Consider the following 18,401-nt stretch of genomic DNA (forward strand, 5'->3'; position numbering starts at 1 on the left):
AGTAGGGGGCCTGACTCGTTCCGGAAGATGCTTTGCTCCAGAAGAGTTAAGGAAAACCAAACAGGTGAGGGAGGACCAAACCCGTTAAGAAACCAGTAACAGAGGAAGAAGCTGAAGAGTTCTTGAAAAAGATAAAATTGCCAGACTATTCCATCGTGGAGCAATTAAGGAAAACCCCTGCTCAAATCTCTTTGTTGTCTTTGTTAATACACTCAGATGAACACCGCAAAGCTTTGTTGAAAATTCTGAATGAAGCCCATGTTCCTACCGAGATTACAGTTAATCAATTGGAGAAAATTGCCGAGAGGATCTTTGAGGTAAAGAGAATCACTTTCTCAGATGATGAACTACCCGTTGAAGGTACTGGACATAACCGAAGCCTTCATATTACGGTAAAATGTGAGCATTCCTATGTCACTAGAGTTTTGATTGACGGCGGCTCTGGTGCAAACATTTGTCCTCTGTCAACCTTACAAAAACTAAATGTAAATACTGAAAGAATTCGACCAAACAACGTGTGTGTTAGAGCTTTTGATGGAGCGAAAACTGATGCCATCGGTGAGGTAGATTTTGTGCTTACAATAGGGCCTGCTGATTTTTCCATAGATTTTCAAGTGTTGAACATCAATGCCTCCTATAATATGTTGTTGGGAAGACCATGGGTACATATGGTTGGGGCAATCCCATCCACATTGCATTAGATGATCAAGTTTGAATATGACAAGCAGGAAGTGCTTGTTCATTGTGAAGGGGATTTGTCCATTTATAAAGACTCCACTGTTCCCTTTATTTTGAACTTGTACTCTGCATCCTTCTAGCAAGACAAGAAATCAATTTGCCTGTATATGCCAAACCAGTGAAGAAGCTAGAGTATTCACATTCAAAGAACAGATGTCTATGATAGTCATTAACTCCAGCATTGCATAATTGACACACCCTAGCTAGCTAATCTATCAGTAGTTGCTAGTCTGATTTGTACAACCATCCACTGATGCCTTGGGATAAGGCCTTTGAGTAACACTATTGATTTCCATTGGACTTCAGGCATCATACCGATATATGCCTTCTTTATCACGAACTTGTCACCAGTGCTAAATTTGTCCAGGTCTTGCAAATGTGCCCTTGCACCCAATATCTTCCTCACTAACCAAGTAGCTTGCTTTGGTGCTGTGAGTTCACTAATATTTCTCTTCTTTATATAGTGTGTATGAATCCATAACACCCAGAGTCTGTCTTTCTTTGCCCAGAGCAACTTATTAAGTCCAGCCTCGTTCCATTGCTCAAAGTGCATAATATTCAGACCTCCAGATGACTTTGATTGACATAGAGTTACCCAAGCTATAGGATTCTTCTTGGCGTTTGTCCCACTCGATAAGTAATTTATGTCACCAGTTTATGCACCTTCTTAGGGAGGTTTGCATTTCAAACAGTACCCCTTTGATGAGATGCAATCCTCCTGAGTAAGATAGCAACTTGGGTGTCCGAATTCACGGTCATAACTAAAAGATTGACTCTCAAAATTCAAAATGTTACACATAAATTTGGACAGATGGAGTATTATTTTTTTAATGAAGAACCAGTTTTTTTAAAACATTTCTAGCCAAGAGGAAAACGGATTGAGCCAAAAAAATGATGGATTCCCATTGATCTTTATTGATCAGCGTGTCTCCAACAAACAAAAACCTCTTGCTCCTAATTCTCAACAACAATTTTGGTATAAACCTAAACTAGTAGTAATATGTAAAATTAGTGTTTAAAATTGGACAAAAGAAAAGAAAGAAATGTATTGGGAGTCTGACATTGTCATAAACCCATTGCCTCATAAGAAGATCACAATCTTTAGTAGCAATTCAATTTTTTCTTTTTCACCATCTTCAGTGAGCATTTTAATCCTCTGTCTTTTCTTCCCAGTCTCTATCTGTTCTTCATCCTTTCTTCAATTCTCACAACCTTTTGCTCTCATTTCATATGCCTATATATTCACATAGTACGTTTAATTTTACTCAAATAAGAGCTGCTCTTAAATCCTCCAGAAACGGCCAGAGAAACACAAAACTGATTGTCCTGGAACCTCATTGCATATGGCTAAGATAATTAATGGGTCTGGTCGAGGCTATGACCCAAATAACACATTACGATTGGGTAACACCCAACAACCCCAACCCCTCGACCTTCCCATACCTCGCCATCCCCGATCCCCCACTCCCACCCCCCTACACCACCCAAACTACCCCCACTACACCACTCATACCAGCCACCCCACCATCCATACACCCCCATTACCACCACCCAACCCCTCGACCTTCCCACACCCGCCACCCCCGATCCCCCACTCCCACGCCCCTACACCACCCAAACTACCCTGACCCTGACCCCACCACCTAACCACTCATACACCCCCACTACCACCACCCCGCTCCACCACTTAACCACCCCATCCTACCCTAACCCCCACCACCTCCCTCCCAACCCCTATAACCACCTACCCCCAACCCGTACCTCTCACCTCCATACCACCACCCCCTATCTCTCAACTTTGCAAAACTAGGCACTTTGGGAAAGTAGCAACTTTTAAAAAATATTGCATGCGAAAAATAGATACTTTTAAAGAATAGTCACTTTGCAAAAGTAGTCATGTTTAGAAAAATAGCAACTTTACAAAAGTAGCCTCTTTTAAAAATATTACTTGCAAAAAATAGATACTTTTAGAAAATAGCCACTTTGTGAAAGCAAGTACTTTTTAAAAATAATCACTTTATGAAAGTAGCCAATTTTCATATAGTCATTTGTGAAAGTAGTTAAAATAACCATTTTTGCAATGTGTCCTTTCTAAGATTTTTGCTAAGGCTTATCACATCCCACTATAACAGATTTTAACCTTTCTTCACCTTGTTTCCACACCATGGGAAGATCCTCCTTAGTTGATTAAACTTATTTTCAATGCTCTTTGGTATAGGAAATAAACTCATCATATATATGGGGAGGCCATCCATTGTTGATTTTATAAGTGTCAATCTACCCCCCTTCCCGGGATTTTTTTTTTTAAAAAAAAAATTATTTTATTACGTAGGGAGAGTAGGGGATGGGAAAATGGGAGAGGGGATTACAATATGGGGATTCGAACCCTCATCAACAAGGTGAAAGTTCAGGTAGCCAACCAACTAAGCTACTAGATCCCTACTACCCCCAGGGATAGATACCGGCTCTTCCACCTTGCCAGTTTTTTTTCACATCTTTCCAGTACCATACTCCAGATTTCCAGCTCCTTGTTCTTAGCACCCAAAGGCATGCCGAGGTACTTTGTAGGTAGGGAAGCAACTTGGAAACCTAAATTCTCAGCTAAGCCTTGCATATCAGCTACTTGGTTTACTAGATAAAGGGAACTCTTATGCCAGTTTACATGAAGTCCAGATATGCCTTCAAAAATGGTGAGGATTGCCCTTAGATGTCTGATTTGTAACACCTCTGCCTCATAAAATACTAAAGAATCATCTCCATACAATAGATAAGTAACCTCCATAGCATTGCCCCTGTTTGTCTATGCACAGAAACCCTTCATCCACCCATCTGCATTAGCTTTCCTAATCACGTGGTTAAGACCTTCCATGGCTAGGATGAAAAGAAACGATGACATTGGATCACCTTGCCTCAGTCCTCTCAGTGATTGAAAGAAACCTTCAATGTTTCCATTAATAATAAGGGAGAATTTCACACTGGATATGCCCAGTTGATCCAGTTGCTACCAAGACCCATGTCTCTTAGCATTTTAGGAGGAAAACTCGGTTGACATGATCATAGGCCTTCTCAATGTCAAGCTTGTAAAGAAGTCCTAGTGTATTTTGTCTCAATCTAGAATCCGCTGGTCGATAAAGTTGCATCCATGATCTGTCTACCTTTCAGAAAAAAACCATTTCGTGCACATCCACCGGCCTTCCCATAACTGTCTTCATCCTTTCCGTAATAAGCTTTGAGATGATTTGGTACACTCCACCAATCAAACTTATTGGTCTAAAATCTTTTTAACTCTTCTGCTCCAAGTTTCTTTGGAATTTGTGCTATGAAAGTAGCATTAAAGAAATTCTTAAAGAATTCATTTTGGTGGGAATTTTGAATGGTCTGCATCAATTCTTCCTAAGGAACATTCTAGCGAGCCTTGAAAAAACTCATAGTGAAGCCATCTGGTCCAAGTGCTTTGTCACCATCACATCGTTCAACGACTTGTAACACTTCTGTTTCTGCAAAAGGTCCTTGCAACCAATCTTGTTCTTCCTGGGAGACTTTTGGGCAATCCAAAAATTCAAAAAAGGGTCTCCAATCCTCAGATTCTTAGTAGAGTTTTTTGTAGAACTCTATCATGGCCACCTTAATCTCTACAGGTACTTTAATCTCTTGCAAAAATGGTTATTTTAACTACTTTCACAAATGACTATATATGAAAATTGGCTACTTTCATAAAGTGATTATTTTTAAAAAGTACTTGCTTTCACAAAGTGGCTATTTTCTAAAAGTATCTATTTTTTGCAAGTAATATTTTTTAAAGCGGCTACTTTTGTAAAGTTGCTATTTTTCTAAACATGACTACTTTTGCGAAGTGACTATTCTTTAAAAGTATCTATTTTTCGCATGCAATATTTTTTAAAAGTTTCTACTTTTGTAAAGTTGCTATTTTTGAAAGTGGCTACTTTCCCAAAGTACCTAGTTTTGCAAAGTTGAGAGATAGGGGGTGGTGGTAAGGAGGTGAGAGGTAGGGGTTGGGGGTAGGTGGTTATAGGGGTTGGGAGGGAGGTGGTGGGGGTTAGGGTTGGATGGGGTGGTTAAGTGGTGGGGCGGGGTGGTGGTAGTGGGGGTGTATGGGTGGTTAGGTGGTGGGGTCAGGGTCAGGGTAGTTTGGGTGGTGTAAGAGCGTAGGAGTGGGGGATCAGGGGTGGCGGGGTGTGGGAAGGTCGAGGGGTTGGGTGGTGGCAGTGAGGTGTATGGGTGGTGGGGTGGCTGGTATGAGTGGTGTAGTGGGGGTAGTTTGGGTGGTGTAGGGGGATGGGAGTGGGGGATCAGGGGTGGCGAGGTGTGGGAAGGTCGAGGGATTGGGGTTGGGGTTGGGGTTGGGGTAGATATGAAGACTCACATGAACCACTTGAATCAGTAATCATGTTGAAAATTGCAGTAGGAACTCAAGAGTCAAAGGCCTCCAAATTTTTACTATAATTATATAACTAGTCATTGGTATGTGTTTATAGTTGATAGCTTTGTATGCAAAAAATATGTATCACTTTCTTATTATATAATTGGAATAGTTCTTTCAAGTTAATAAAATATTAGTCATTTGTTGCAATATAATACCTTGGTTCTTATTGTAAAAAACTTATAGGTAGATATGAAGATTTAAATAGTTTAATTAAAAGTTCCAAAACATTAGACAAAGTTCATGAATATATAAGGAAATAATGAACTTTTCTATTTGTAACTTTGTGATACATATAGTAATTTTTTAGAGATTATAAGAAAACTTTTGCTGAAAAATTAAAATGAATTGTAACTTGAAATAGTGAAATAAAAACTTAATAATAGAAGATCCAATGCATTACTATGTCACTATACAAGAAAATTATAGATATTATATTAAAAGACTTGGAAATGGTATTTAATTCTATACAGTATATAAATTTTCTAATTATCGAAGATTACAATTTTTTAGATTTTAGTTTGAGTTGCTCAAATGGGTGAAAAGAATTAGGTTTAGTTTTTAAATAGTTTAATTAAAAGAACATGCAATGTTTTTGGGATTGATAAAATCACAGAACCTACCAGTAACATTATTTATTTATTTATTAAGAGCAAAGTCAATATCTTTCTGGAGATAAAAAGCATACCATGTGAACAAAGGACAGTTTTGGCATAACCTAGGGAACTTTCCTCTAGCATTGGATCTTGACATTTGGTAGTAGTATTTTAGAAAAGAGTTCAAATTTTATGGACGATGGTGTAAGAAATTTTACCTAATCAGGATACTTATAAAGTAATTATATAAGCGATAAAGGCGGATCCAGGATTTATATTCTATGAGATCAATTTTAAGATTCTTAGCATTAAACTTATTATACTTTTATATCTACTAGTGAGTATTTGTTACAATTTTATTAATTTTTTTACACATAAATTTATGCTCCGCGTCAAATGCCGGGGTTCAATTTAACCCCTACCTAGAGTGCAAGATACGCCTCTGATAAGCGGTAACCTAGTAAAATTAGTAACTTACTATGTATCACATGTTAAAATTGTGTAAAAATTTTCATTATGCCTGTATATATCTCATACCCCTTTACAAAGAAAGGCTCAAAAAGCGCCAAGAAATGTTGGATCAATTTAAATTTAGACGAATCGAATAAATGGACAGATAATGGAAAAGATGAAGCGTATTCAAGAGACGTTTGCATTTCTCTGAAGATTGATTCTGCTTTGATTTTGATAAAGAGATAAAGGAGGGTACATACTATTTTATTCAGAAACCTAAAATTAGAGACAGCACATTTCAATCTTCCAGGATTGGCTAATCATCAAAAATATGATATTCCAATCTTCTAAGATTGCACTATAATACATTTCATACATAAGTGGCAGAACAGAGCCGAGAAACCCCCAGTCAGAACTGCACAATACAGAGGTCATGATAATGTGTATCGTTTGTAGACGTATGCAGCTGAGATGCTAAATTGATTTCTCAGATGATCACTCAACTAATAATTATTATTTGAAGAAAGTCACTTTCTTTGTTCAATGAAATTAGAATCAAGAAAGGTGATTTTATGAGATAATAACTATTACTTGGCTGATCATCCGAGGAGCAACCCTTGAGATGCTCAGGGCAACAGCAGCTTCTTGCACTAGAGGATGAACATGTACAAAATGCTCGGCTTCATGCTCCACTTGTTCCAAACACCGGTCCACATCCTTTCCTTCACTCATTTTCTTCACAAATACAATAAACCGTCTCCAGTTGTCAGGTTGGAAAAGATCTGGATTCATCCTCAGATAAGTAAATGCACACATTTCTCTATCATCAAATTCGCTGTCGATATTCAATGAGGATGCTTGGAGGATCTGCTCATGTGCACACTCATCATATCGAGGCAAAGCATTCTCACCAGCTAGTGTAACTTGAGCTTCCCGAGTGGCTAATGCTACCTGCCTAACCAACTTCTCAGGTGCACATTGTGCATCCTGTGGCTGCTCGTGATCTCGCATCTCAATACAAGTGAAGTTTAAAATAGCGCCGTGTTTGGCGAGCATCTGAGTGATAGGAAGGTAACCATCTCGGAAACAGGTATTGTAGTACCCTGCTGTGAGTTCAGGGGCATGGGACCGTGTTCCATAGTGCCAATGAATACCTGCAATCTTAACTGATATCTTGACGTCCTTGTTCTCGTATATAGCTTTGGCGGATTGCAATATTCTCTCGCCGTGGTCCAAAAGCATTTGAGAATACCATGTGAGGAAGAACTCACCGTATTGACAATCCCAACCACCACCTTCTTTCCTGAAAAAGTTTGTATCTTCTGGCCAGTTGTTATATTCACCTGCATCTGTCGGACCAGTATGACCCCACTCAAACTTGCCAAATTCATCAGCCGCAGACTTTAAGCTGCTGAGCATGTACTGCAAGACACAGGGTTTGTTAGAACAACTCATCAGAGATGAGGCATTCAAAAATTTGCACAAAGAAGTCGATGCATAACCTTGTCGTAACACTGAAAAGCTCCAATACCGGGAAATTTCCACACTCCATCTTTCTCAGGGTAGGATGGATAACGTAGCTCTCCAGCTGGACCCATGCCAACTTGAATTTCCTAGATTAAAAAAACCGTTAGAGAAAAGTTTAAGCTTCCAATCTTTGGTCAGTGATCCAACATAGTTTAAAGGTTTAGAACATGTCTAAACTTACCACAATAGTGTCTCCTAGTAGATTCTCAAATCTATCTCTAAATGCTCTCATGAAGTCGGAGTAACATTGAACAGGGGTCCTTCCTTTAAGGACAGGAAGAGTATCACAACCAAGTGAGATATATTCAGAATTCCTCCTTCCCCATTGATCCGTATAAGCAAGGTCAGGATCATTGTTGATCTCTTCAGTGACCCAACTTGGAAGAGGGATCCTAAAATTTGAAAATTAACTATTAAGGAGGCAAGAAACAAATATAGGAGATAACGAAACATGTGGAATATTGTATTCTCCAGCTACAGAAATTGAGAAGTTAATCCACAAAAAACATGATTAATAATGTAACTATGAATTCTTTGAGGCTATATATGTTTGGAAGAGCTCTTTAAACGTGGATTCTACTGTTGACAAGATAGGATTACAATTAGCAGTTTCTAGAAGTTGCAAACAACTACTAAGATTTGCAGTAATCAAATCACTGATCAACATCCTCTTCCAATTAAAAACTTCCTAACAATGACTCTGCCATGTTGGTAGTCAAAATATCAATGACTTTTTGATGTCTTCATGTTTTCCAGAAGACCAAGTTAACCAAATTCAGCCTGCTTGATATATTATAGTCAAAAGAGCTTTGTTCAATTTCTTTTCTAAAGAAGGCCATAGATCTTCATGAAACAACGATAAAAGACAATTGCTTTATAGCATCCTTGTAACATATGGCAACTACTCCTTTAATTCTAAGCAAAATAGACTTATGAATGAAATGAGAAACTTTTACATGTTTCCTATAATGTTTAATTAGTGTCTATCGGGAACAGTCCCTCTACCTCACAAAGATACGAGTAAGGTCTGCGTATATTCTACCCTCCTCAGACTCCACTTGTGGATTACGTTGTAGTTGTTATTGTTGTTGTCCTATAATGTTTAATTAAACACAAAAAAAAAAAAATCATGTTTCCTCTAATGATTTAAGGACAAGATTATGCAACTTTTTGTTTTTGTTCCCCTTTCTCCCCTGTTCCACTTCCTCACATCCAATGAATCAGCTATCAAAAAATACTCCTACTTAAAATGGATGTATTTAAATTATATACACTGCATTACTAAATGTTCAAATAATAGTCACTTTACAAAGAAGAAAAAAAGTAAATTAGCTTCTTCAACTAACTCCAGCACTCTTCAGTGCCTGTAAACTCGCCTTCATCGCCTTTTTTCTATTCACCGTGTTGTCCATTTTCACACTGTCCAGCGGCGTCATCACGAATACCAAGGGAAAATATATATAATTCATAAACTAATTAAAAAAAAAAATTGAATGCACTCTACAATGTGACGTAGAACGTACTAAAATGATCTTTAATCTTATGGTCTGAAACATATTATGTGAAAAGTTAAAATTAAATAGCTGTCAAAAAATGAAAGAAACGTTCTTTTTTACATAGATTAAAAAGGAAAGTCAGACAAATAAATTAAAACGGAGTGAGTGACTAGCAGCACCCCATTTACAATAGTACAGATCTACTTTAACTCAAAACATATTCTTATATTTCAATCTAATTTGACTATAAATCCTAATTAGACATGAATTAAAATATAAAATCCTAACCAATTTCGATTTTCTACAACCTTTAATTTTTTTATTTTTTTTTCAACACACTACTAGAAACAGAGGTTTTTCTCACCGACAATCAATGAAAAATTTATGTTATAAAACTTTTCCACCTCATTTCTACCAAAGCACGTGGAAAACAGATTCTATTGAACCCAAAAGCTTCCTAATCTTTCCTTGCAAAAACACTACTTCCTTCGGATCAAAAAAAGAATACACTTAGGAGTCGTTTGGTAGAAGGTATAAGTTGGGATATCCCAGCACTAATTTTTATACCATGTTTGGTAGAAAATATAAATTTATTCTGAGATAAATTTATACCTTGTACCAAACATGATAAAAAAATTAGTACTGGGATATCTCAGCTTATACCTTCTTATCCCACTTATACTGGGATTATTTTATACCATCTTTTAGATGGTATAAAATAATCCCATTAGATGGGATAAATTAGTCCCGGGATTATAATCCCGGAATAATTTCGACTATCTACCAAACGACCCCTTAGTCATTTGCACATCCTTACAAAACTACTCACTCCAAGAAAAAAAATATGTAAATTAACTAAATTACCCCTAATTAAATAGACATTAAAATTTAATCACATAACACTTAATATGGACAAATTTAAAAAGATAAGGTAAATTATTTTTTAATTTAATAAGTGGACACTTTTCTTTTTTACTAAAGAAAACAAAGCTAAGTGAATATTATTTTGATCCGGAGTGAGTACTATTTTTCCTTTTCTAGCTGATTCAATTAAAATATATGTGAAAATTTTCACTTTTAACATTTTTCTAAATTGAGCGATTTTTTTAGTAGTGAGAGTACCGGCACTCCTTTTCCCTTCTTCTCCGGCAAGTTCCCTGATTTATACTCCGTCGTCAACGACAATGCATCACGCGCCTCCATGAGCGCGTGACTCATAGGTGGTGATAATGGAGACACAACACTATCTATTAATTCAGTTCCTGATTTTTGTATTGATACTTGAAGATTTGTAGCTTGAGATGTTCGTAATGTTGACGTGGCAACACCTCCAGTTTCCGATGATAATGCTCCGATATGGTGAGTTTACTACTATGAGATTTGCAATATAATTAAAATTAAATTGTATGAGAAATTGAATGAATATAAGAGCAATTTCGGAGTCTAAGGTATTTTTTCCTGTGTTTTACATTTCGGAGCCAAACTGATACGAACCCAACCCAATACCCCTTGACTGGAAAGGAAAAAAAAAAACGTGCTGGAATGATGCACGTGACTGTCGTTAGACATAAGGTATAATTGACCTCATAATATAACGATAAGGGTATAATTGACCCTAAAGTATAACAAAGGGTATTAATGAACTATTTTCTCAAAGTTCACGTTAATTTTGGCCCTTTTTCGAAAAAAAAAAATCGAACCCATTAATGTTTCTATAGAGAAGGTTTGACTGCAATTATTTTGAGCCGTAAAGGCAATTTGAGCAATTAACATATAGAGGGATAAAAAGTTGTGCTCCCTTCGTCCTTTTTTTAGTCGTTCCCAGGCCCATTTGAATGGCCAAAGGGAACGATCCAAGACTCTCTGGTGAAAGCAAGGATTTGCAGGAGGCTTCTTTTCAACTCAACACTAGCCATTTTAAGTTATTGAGGGTGGCTGGCTCCAATGAAGACTGTGTATATCAGTGGAACATTACCAAATCCAGAGATAACAAAAAAGTTCAATCTTTCCAGATGCCGACAGATGATGAAGAAGAAGAAGAAGAAGAAATCACTTCATACTTGCAAAGGTATGTTTCTCCTCTTTAGATTTATTGTCATCTGCTCATGACATTACCACTTCACCGAGCAAAACAAAATAACTACTTAATTTAGTGACATTTTTCGGATTTTGAGATTCAAATACCGTCATTCCTTTTTTGGGGTCAAAACTGGAACTTGTATTAACCATGGGTATTGGGCCCATTTTGAACTTGTACTCTGCATCCTTCTAGCAAGCCAAGCAATCATTTTGCCTGTTTATGCCTAACCAGTGAAGAAGCTAGAATATTCACATTCAAAGAACAGATGTCTATGATTTTCATTGACTCCAGCATTGCATAATTGACACACCCTAGCTAGCTAATCTATCAGTAGTTGCTAGTCTGTTTTGTACAGCCATCCACTGATGCCGTGGGATAAGGCCTTTGAGTAACATTATTGATTTCCATTGGACTTCAGGCATCATACCGATATATGCCTTCTTTATAATGAACTTGTCACCAGTGCTAAATTTGTCCAGGTCTTGCAGATGTGCCCTTGCATCCAACATCTTCCTCACTAACCAAGTAGCTTGCTTTGGTGTTGTGAGTTCACTAATATTTCTCTTCTTTATATAGTGTGTATGAATCCATAACACCCAGAGTCTGTCTTTCTTTGCCCAGAGCAACTTACTAAGTGCAGCCTCGTTCCATTGCTCAAAGTGCATAATATTCAGACCTTCAGATGACTTTGATTGACATAGAGTTTCCCAAGCTATAGGATTCTTCTTGGCGTTTGTCCCACTCGATAAGTAATTTCTGTCACCAGTTTATGCACCTCCTTAGGGAGGTTTGCATTTCAAACAGTACCCCTTTGATGAGATGCAATCCTCCTGAGTAAGATAGCAACTTGGGTGTCCAACAGCTAACTCTGGCTAGTAAATACCGTAATTTTTTCGTATGCCTTTTAAAAATTTTGAATTGTTAATTATTGTGATTTATAGTATTTTTTACGTAGTCGCTTAAAAATTTCATGTCCAAATTCACGGTCATAACTAAGAGATTTGACTCTCGAAATTCAAAATGTGACACATAAATTTGGACAGAGGGAGTATTAGTTTTACATGTACAAAGGGAAAAAATAAAATAAATATATATCATGAAAATTAATGAAGAACCAGTTTTTTTAAAACATTTCTAGCGAAAACGGATTGGGCCCAAAAAACGATGGATTCCCATTGATCTTTATTGATCAGCGTGTCTCCAACAAACAAAAACCTCTTGCTCCTAATTCTCAACAACAATTTTGGTATAAACCTGAACTAGTAGTAATATGTAAAATTAGTGTTTAAAAATTGGACAAAAGAAAAGAAAGAAATGTATTGGGTGTCTGACATTGTCATAAACCCATTGCCTCATAAGAAGATCACAATCTTCAGTAGCAATTCAATTTTTTCTTCTTCACCATCTTCAGTGAGCATTTTAATCCTCTGCCTTTTCTTCCCAGTCTCTATCCGTTCTTCATCCTTTCTTCAGTTCTCACAACCTTTTGCTCTCATTTCATATGCCTATATATTCACATAGTACGTTTAATTTGACTCAAATAGGAGCTGCTCTTAAATCCTCCAGAAACGGCCAGACAAACACAAAACTGATTGTTCTGGAACCTCATTGCATATGGCTAAGACAACTAATGGGTCTGTTCGAGGCTATGACCCAAATAACACATTACGATTGGGTAAGGGTGGATTGAACATTAGGTTTTGTTTGTTGAAGTGGTTATGTGAGAGCAGATGACAACAGATATGTTAAAACTTAACCAGCTGTTTAGGTTATGTGCAAAAGTGCACCACTTTTGCAAACATTGTGTATTATTAGTGCTCCACTTGAAACTATATGGATGATTGCGAACCTAAACTCAAAGATAGTGGATGATTTTGGGCCTTTTCTCATTTTTTTTACTTAACTAGTCTAGTGTTTGAATATTTCTTTTAATTAAACTGCAGGGAAGAGCGTTGTGGAGATGGATATTATTGCTTCTTCAAATGTAAGGCTTACAATTGAGTTTAATTGTTGTTGGTCGGACTTGTCTTCTTTCAATAACACTTCTGCTCTAATATTCTTCTGCTTATATTTATTTGTCCTATCCATCTAGGGAATTCCAATTCATTTTCAACGGGACATAATGATGGAGATCCTCAGCCGGTTGCCCGTGCCTTCTCTTTTCCGATTCAAATGTGTTTCAAAATCTTGGGATAATATAACCTCCGACCCTTACTTTAAGATGAAGCATCAAAGTCGTCATGCGTTACATAATTCCCTTAAATTTCTTTTTGTCCATCACGACTTCAATAAGACACTTAGTTTAAACTTTTATTCTTCTTCTTCTTTATCATCCTTTGAGGATGTACAAAAAGTTGATATCCCTTCAAACATTGCACCATTTCGTTGCATAATGTTTGCTTCTTGTGATGGGTTGGTTCTTATTGGATTTGCAAATAAATTTCTTGATCAGCTTATGCTGTGGAACCCCTCCACAAGAGAATCAATACAACTTCCCCTTCCAGAATTTAGAATTTTGGATTCTATTTTTGGATTGGCATACGATGAAGCTTGTGATGACTATAAGATACTTAAAGTTCACCGGTTCAAAGAGCGACACCCTGAGAAACCAGCCAGTGAAATTCTCGCGCTAAAAAGTGGTTCTTGGAAAAAAGTCTGTACCCGTTCAAGAATCATTTGCCCTTGGACAGATAGCCTTGGTCGTATGGATCCTTTGGTATTTGTTCATGGAGCATTTCATTGGGTTGTTAGATGGCCATGTCCTTTTGTGGTTTCATTAAGTATTTCGACTGAGGTATATGGAAAGATACCGTTGCTACGGATAATGTGCGAGTGCGATTTTATTTCCCACTCTTCCAGGGAATATGTAACTTCCCACTCTTCCAGGGAATATGGCGTTACAGTATTGGAAGGAATGTTTTGCTTTTCTTCCACTTGTAAATTTCATGAGGAGGGTACTTTTAAGTTATGGGCAATGAAAAAATATGGTGTCAAGGAATCTTGGACTGAATTATTTAACATAAATGTTCCTGGTCTTTATGTAGCCAAACCTAGATATAGGTTTGCAGATGGTGATGTACTACTTCGCTGCCGCATAAATGGATGTGAGACATTAAGGACATCCAAAGGACCATTTAGATTATGGTCCAAGTCACTCTCAACACCAGGTGACAGGGTTGAAGTAATTAGTTTCAAGGAGAGCTTGATCTCTCTAAAATTACTTACTACTATATAATATTTGGCTATGTATGATTGAGACCTTTTTTCCCCCCTTCTGTTGATCATGTAACAAACTATTGGTCTTATAAAGTTTATTTATCTATTGCTTGCCAATGTTTGGTTCCAAAATGTATTCATCACCAAAGCTGTCAAAGTTACTTGTTTCATATTTTCGAAGAAGCCCATTTCTTTGTTAGGAAAGAAGCCTCTTATTATCTATTATTGCTTAGAGGCAATGGTATATAGTAATTGCCAGTGGTGAGATTGACAGTAGTCCATAGCCAATTCAAGAGTAATATGCAATATATGCAGTCTGCCGTGATGCAAACATCATTAAATTAAATCTGTGATCGACAGGTCATACGGGAATAATTTAAATCTGTGATCTACAAGTTATATGGGAATAATTTAAGAATTGGTAGACTTTACTATTTCTAGCATACGTCTAAAATAATGGTCCTTGAGATGAAGCTTTCATGAATGAACTACTCTTTGTGATTTGACAACACGAAATGAGGGTTGGAAAGGAAGCTGCAATTGCTTTTCATTAGCTTGGTCTGGTTACAGCAAATTGTTGGCGATGAAGAAGGGCGTAATGCATCAGTAACAAGTAAATGGACCTGCAGCTGTCACGCCAACCCGAGTTTTGCTGTTCCAGCAAACTGTTCTTCATCCTGTGATTGCGCTATTGACAAATCAAGCAAGAACAGATGGATATGTATATGTGCAGCTGATGGGCTGCCTAGAGTGGCTGCTGATCGTAATGATAGCAGCTGTTTTACAGCCTGTGATTGTCGTTATGGAACTCAGCTTGAAATGCAGTCTGCAAAGAAGAAGTATCCAGCAAAGTTATTTTGGTCATTCTCTTATTATGTGCTACCGTCATAACTCTTGGTTTTGTTGCTGCTTCGATGTTGTGCTATGCCTATAGAAAGGATAAATATTCTATTCAACGACCTCTATTTTCATCCGACAAAGAAACAAGTTGCAACAGTGCTACAAACTTAATACTAAGCCCAGGAACTTCAATTGGAGAACATGGAGGATACACAGGTTCCTCCAACTGTGTTGCAGGCTGTGTTCCCAAAGCATCCAGTTTTTCCAAAAGAAAACAGGAGGTGTTTTACGGAACGATTGTTCAATATTCTTATGCTGACTTAGAGAGTGCAACCAATAAGTTCTCTGATTCTAATTTGATTGGGGTGGGAGCAAGCAGCCGTGTATACCGTGGTTGTTTCAAAGATGGAAAAACTGTGGCAATTAAGCGGATTAAAACTCAGGCAGGTCGGGACGCTGACTCTGCTTTCTTGACAGAGATAGAACTCATATCAAGACTTCATCATCGTCATGTTGTTCCGTTGTTTGGCTACTGCTCTGAGCACCATGGGAAACATGCAGAGAGGCTGCTAGTTTTCGAATTCATGGAAAATGGCAATCTGAGAGATTGTCTGGATGGGGCTTCAGGGAGACATCTGGATTGGAGCACACGGGTCGCAGTTGCTTTTGGAGCTGCACGTGGCTTGGAGTATCTCCATGAAGCAGCTGCACCAAGAATTTTACACCGAGATGTTAAATCCACTAACGTTCTATTGGATGATAACTATACAGCAAAGATTACTGATCTTGGCATGGCAAAGCACCTCCAAAATGATGGTATTCCTAGCTGTTCCAATTCTCCCGCTCGGATGCAGGGGACATTTGGCTATTTTGCACCTGAATATGCAATTGTTGGAAGAGCTTCTCTGAAGTCGGATGTTTTTAGTTTTGGGGTTGTGCTCCTTGAACTGATTACTGGACGGCAACCAATCCATAAGTCAGCCAACAAAGCAGAAGAGAGCCTCGTGATATGGGCCACCCCTCGTCTGCTAGACAGTAAACGTGTAGTCTCAGAATTGCCAGATCCAAATCTGAAAGGGGAATTTGAAGAAGAAGAATTGCAGGTAATGGCTTACTTGGCTAAGGAGTGCCTTCTATTGGACCCAGATTCTCGGCCAACTATGAGTGAGGTTGTTCAAATCTTGTCAACTATGCACCCGAAACATCTAAAAGGAAACACTTTTCAAGAGATGACTTCAAGGAATCATTCAGTTATGACAACAAGAGTTATGGAGAGAGTTCTGGCTTTGTTGAAGTCGAGGAGATCAAGCAAATAACATCTGAGAATCGCTCAGCTCACTGCTCGTTGCCAAATTGCGAGTTCAGTCATTGTGTCGAAATTAGTGATGCGAGAGAACAAGTTATTCCAGCTGCATATGTTGAGAAACTGCTCCTCCCAAGCTCAAATTCCAAAAGTAGGAGCTCACATGATGATGAATCAGTTGATTTAACTGAACCATGGTTTGAGAAATTTCATAACTATGAGTGAGGTTGTTCAAATCTTGTCAACTATTGCACCCGAAACATCTAAAAGGAAACACTCTTCAAGAGATGACTTCAAGGAATCATTCAGTTATGACAACAAGAGTTATGGAGAAAGTTCTGGCTTTGTTGAAGTCGAGGAGATCAAGCAAATAACATCTGAGAATCGCTCAGCTCACTGCTCGTTGCCAAATTGCGAGTTCAGTCATTGTGTCGAAATTAGTGATGCGAGAGAACAAGTTATTCCAGCTGCATATGTTGAGAAACTGCTCCTCCCAAGCTCAAATTCCAAAAGTAGGAGCTCACATGATGATGAATCAGTTGATTTAACTGAACCATGGTTTGAGAAATTTCATATGCCAACTGTTAGATCCCCAGGAAACAACATGGATGCTGTAGGAAAATAGCTGATTTCATTTCTTTCACCTTTGGTTGCTTGAGAACATATCAAAAGGTGTTAGGGAGTGATGGTTTACTCATGTTTTCACGTCTTAGAATTAGAGAATCACGGGTTGGTAAATGATTACACATACAAGGCAGTTGATTTCATTTTTTCAATTGATGTAAACAAGTTTACGAGGAATTTCCTACTCTTCTTTCTTTTGTAAAAAAAAAAAAAAAAAATATGGGAATAATTTTACTGTTGCTTTAAGACTTCCTTCACAATTCAAAAGTCATATCCCAGACCAAAATCAAAATCCTTTGGATGTGGATGCTTAAACCCATAATTGTTCACTATACACAAGATTTGAATGAACCAAACCTATTCGAAGCATAACAGTAAATCTATTTTTAGGAACTATACGGTAGCCAAAAGCACAATCCAGACCACAGGGAACTCAAAATTCAAACTTAGATACAGCAAAGAGAAAGACGAGGCCGACTTTTGAGAAAATATTTTGCTCGTAAGGTAACGAGCAGTGCACAAAAATGACCACTTGAACAACAAGTGATGCTTTAATACCACATGAAGGTAGGAATGAAAAAAGAATTCTTTGTTTGAAACTGGTTAACTACGTAGATGAGAACCACTAGCCTCGAGCTACATTAAATTACAATTTCGTAAGCTGATACTATAAATTCCTCTATCTCTCTCTCGCATATCCACACACACTCAAGTTTCTTGGAATCATAGCTTATAAGAATTTGACTCTTGTGAATGTTATGGTAACATGCACTAAACTGCAAGCTGTTAGATGTCATTATGAATTCGATTCGACTTCAATGGTTTTGGACTCAGATAATTATCACTTGAAATTTTCAAGGGTTAGTATAAGTATGTCACGCCTTTGACAAATGGAGTTATCTGTATGAAGTAACATTAATAGCGTGATCACATCGTAGTTCACCTCTTTTTTTAATGACAGTGGTATTTTGGATTAATTTGTGCACATCTCAACTATTTCACTGCCTACTACCTCCACCAGCACAAGTATCACATAAATCTATCCATCAGAGTTTAAGCAGATGGAAATAAATTACTTATAACCCGT

At 37.6% G+C, this 18,401-nt stretch overlaps 2 protein-coding genes and 1 pseudogene across 3 annotated transcripts; 2 read left to right on the top strand and 1 right to left on the bottom strand.

Moving 5' to 3' along the window:
* Window positions 1–5,350: 5,350 nt before the first annotated feature.
* Window positions 5,351–8,100, bottom strand: LOC132640304 (beta-amylase 1, chloroplastic-like). The gene is made up of 3 exons (XM_060356828.1): window positions 7,937–8,100; window positions 7,731–7,841; window positions 5,351–7,650 (listed from the first exon to the last, which is right to left on the bottom strand). Exons 1-3 carry the CDS (start codon window positions 7,985–7,987, stop codon window positions 6,799–6,801), a joined length of 1,014 nt encoding a protein of 337 aa, XP_060212811.1. The 5' UTR covers window positions 7,988–8,100; the 3' UTR covers window positions 5,351–6,798.
* Window positions 8,101–10,252: 2,152 nt separating this feature from the next.
* Window positions 10,253–14,679, top strand: LOC132640303 (F-box protein CPR1-like). Of its 2 annotated transcripts, none has more exons than XM_060356826.1 (4): window positions 10,253–10,610; window positions 11,067–11,319; window positions 13,275–13,315; window positions 13,424–14,679. In XM_060356826.1, the coding sequence occupies exons 2-4, from the start codon at window positions 11,196–11,198 to the stop codon at window positions 14,564–14,566; spliced, it is 1,308 nt and encodes a 435-aa protein (XP_060212809.1). In that variant the 5' UTR covers window positions 10,253–10,610; window positions 11,067–11,195; the 3' UTR covers window positions 14,567–14,679. The 2 variants fall into 2 exon arrangements, with proteins under 2 accessions (XP_060212809.1, XP_060212810.1); XM_060356827.1 differs by having other exon boundaries at window positions 11,138–11,319.
* A 149-nt stretch (window positions 14,680–14,828) lies between these two features.
* On the top strand, window positions 14,829–17,558 carry LOC132640302 (receptor-like serine/threonine-protein kinase NCRK; annotated as a pseudogene).
* The last annotated feature ends 843 nt before the right edge of the window (window positions 17,559–18,401 follow it).

This window comes from Lycium barbarum, chromosome 5, assembly GCF_019175385.1.
Source record: "Lycium barbarum isolate Lr01 chromosome 5, ASM1917538v2, whole genome shotgun sequence".
Taxonomy (NCBI): Eukaryota; Viridiplantae; Streptophyta; class Magnoliopsida; order Solanales; family Solanaceae; genus Lycium; species Lycium barbarum.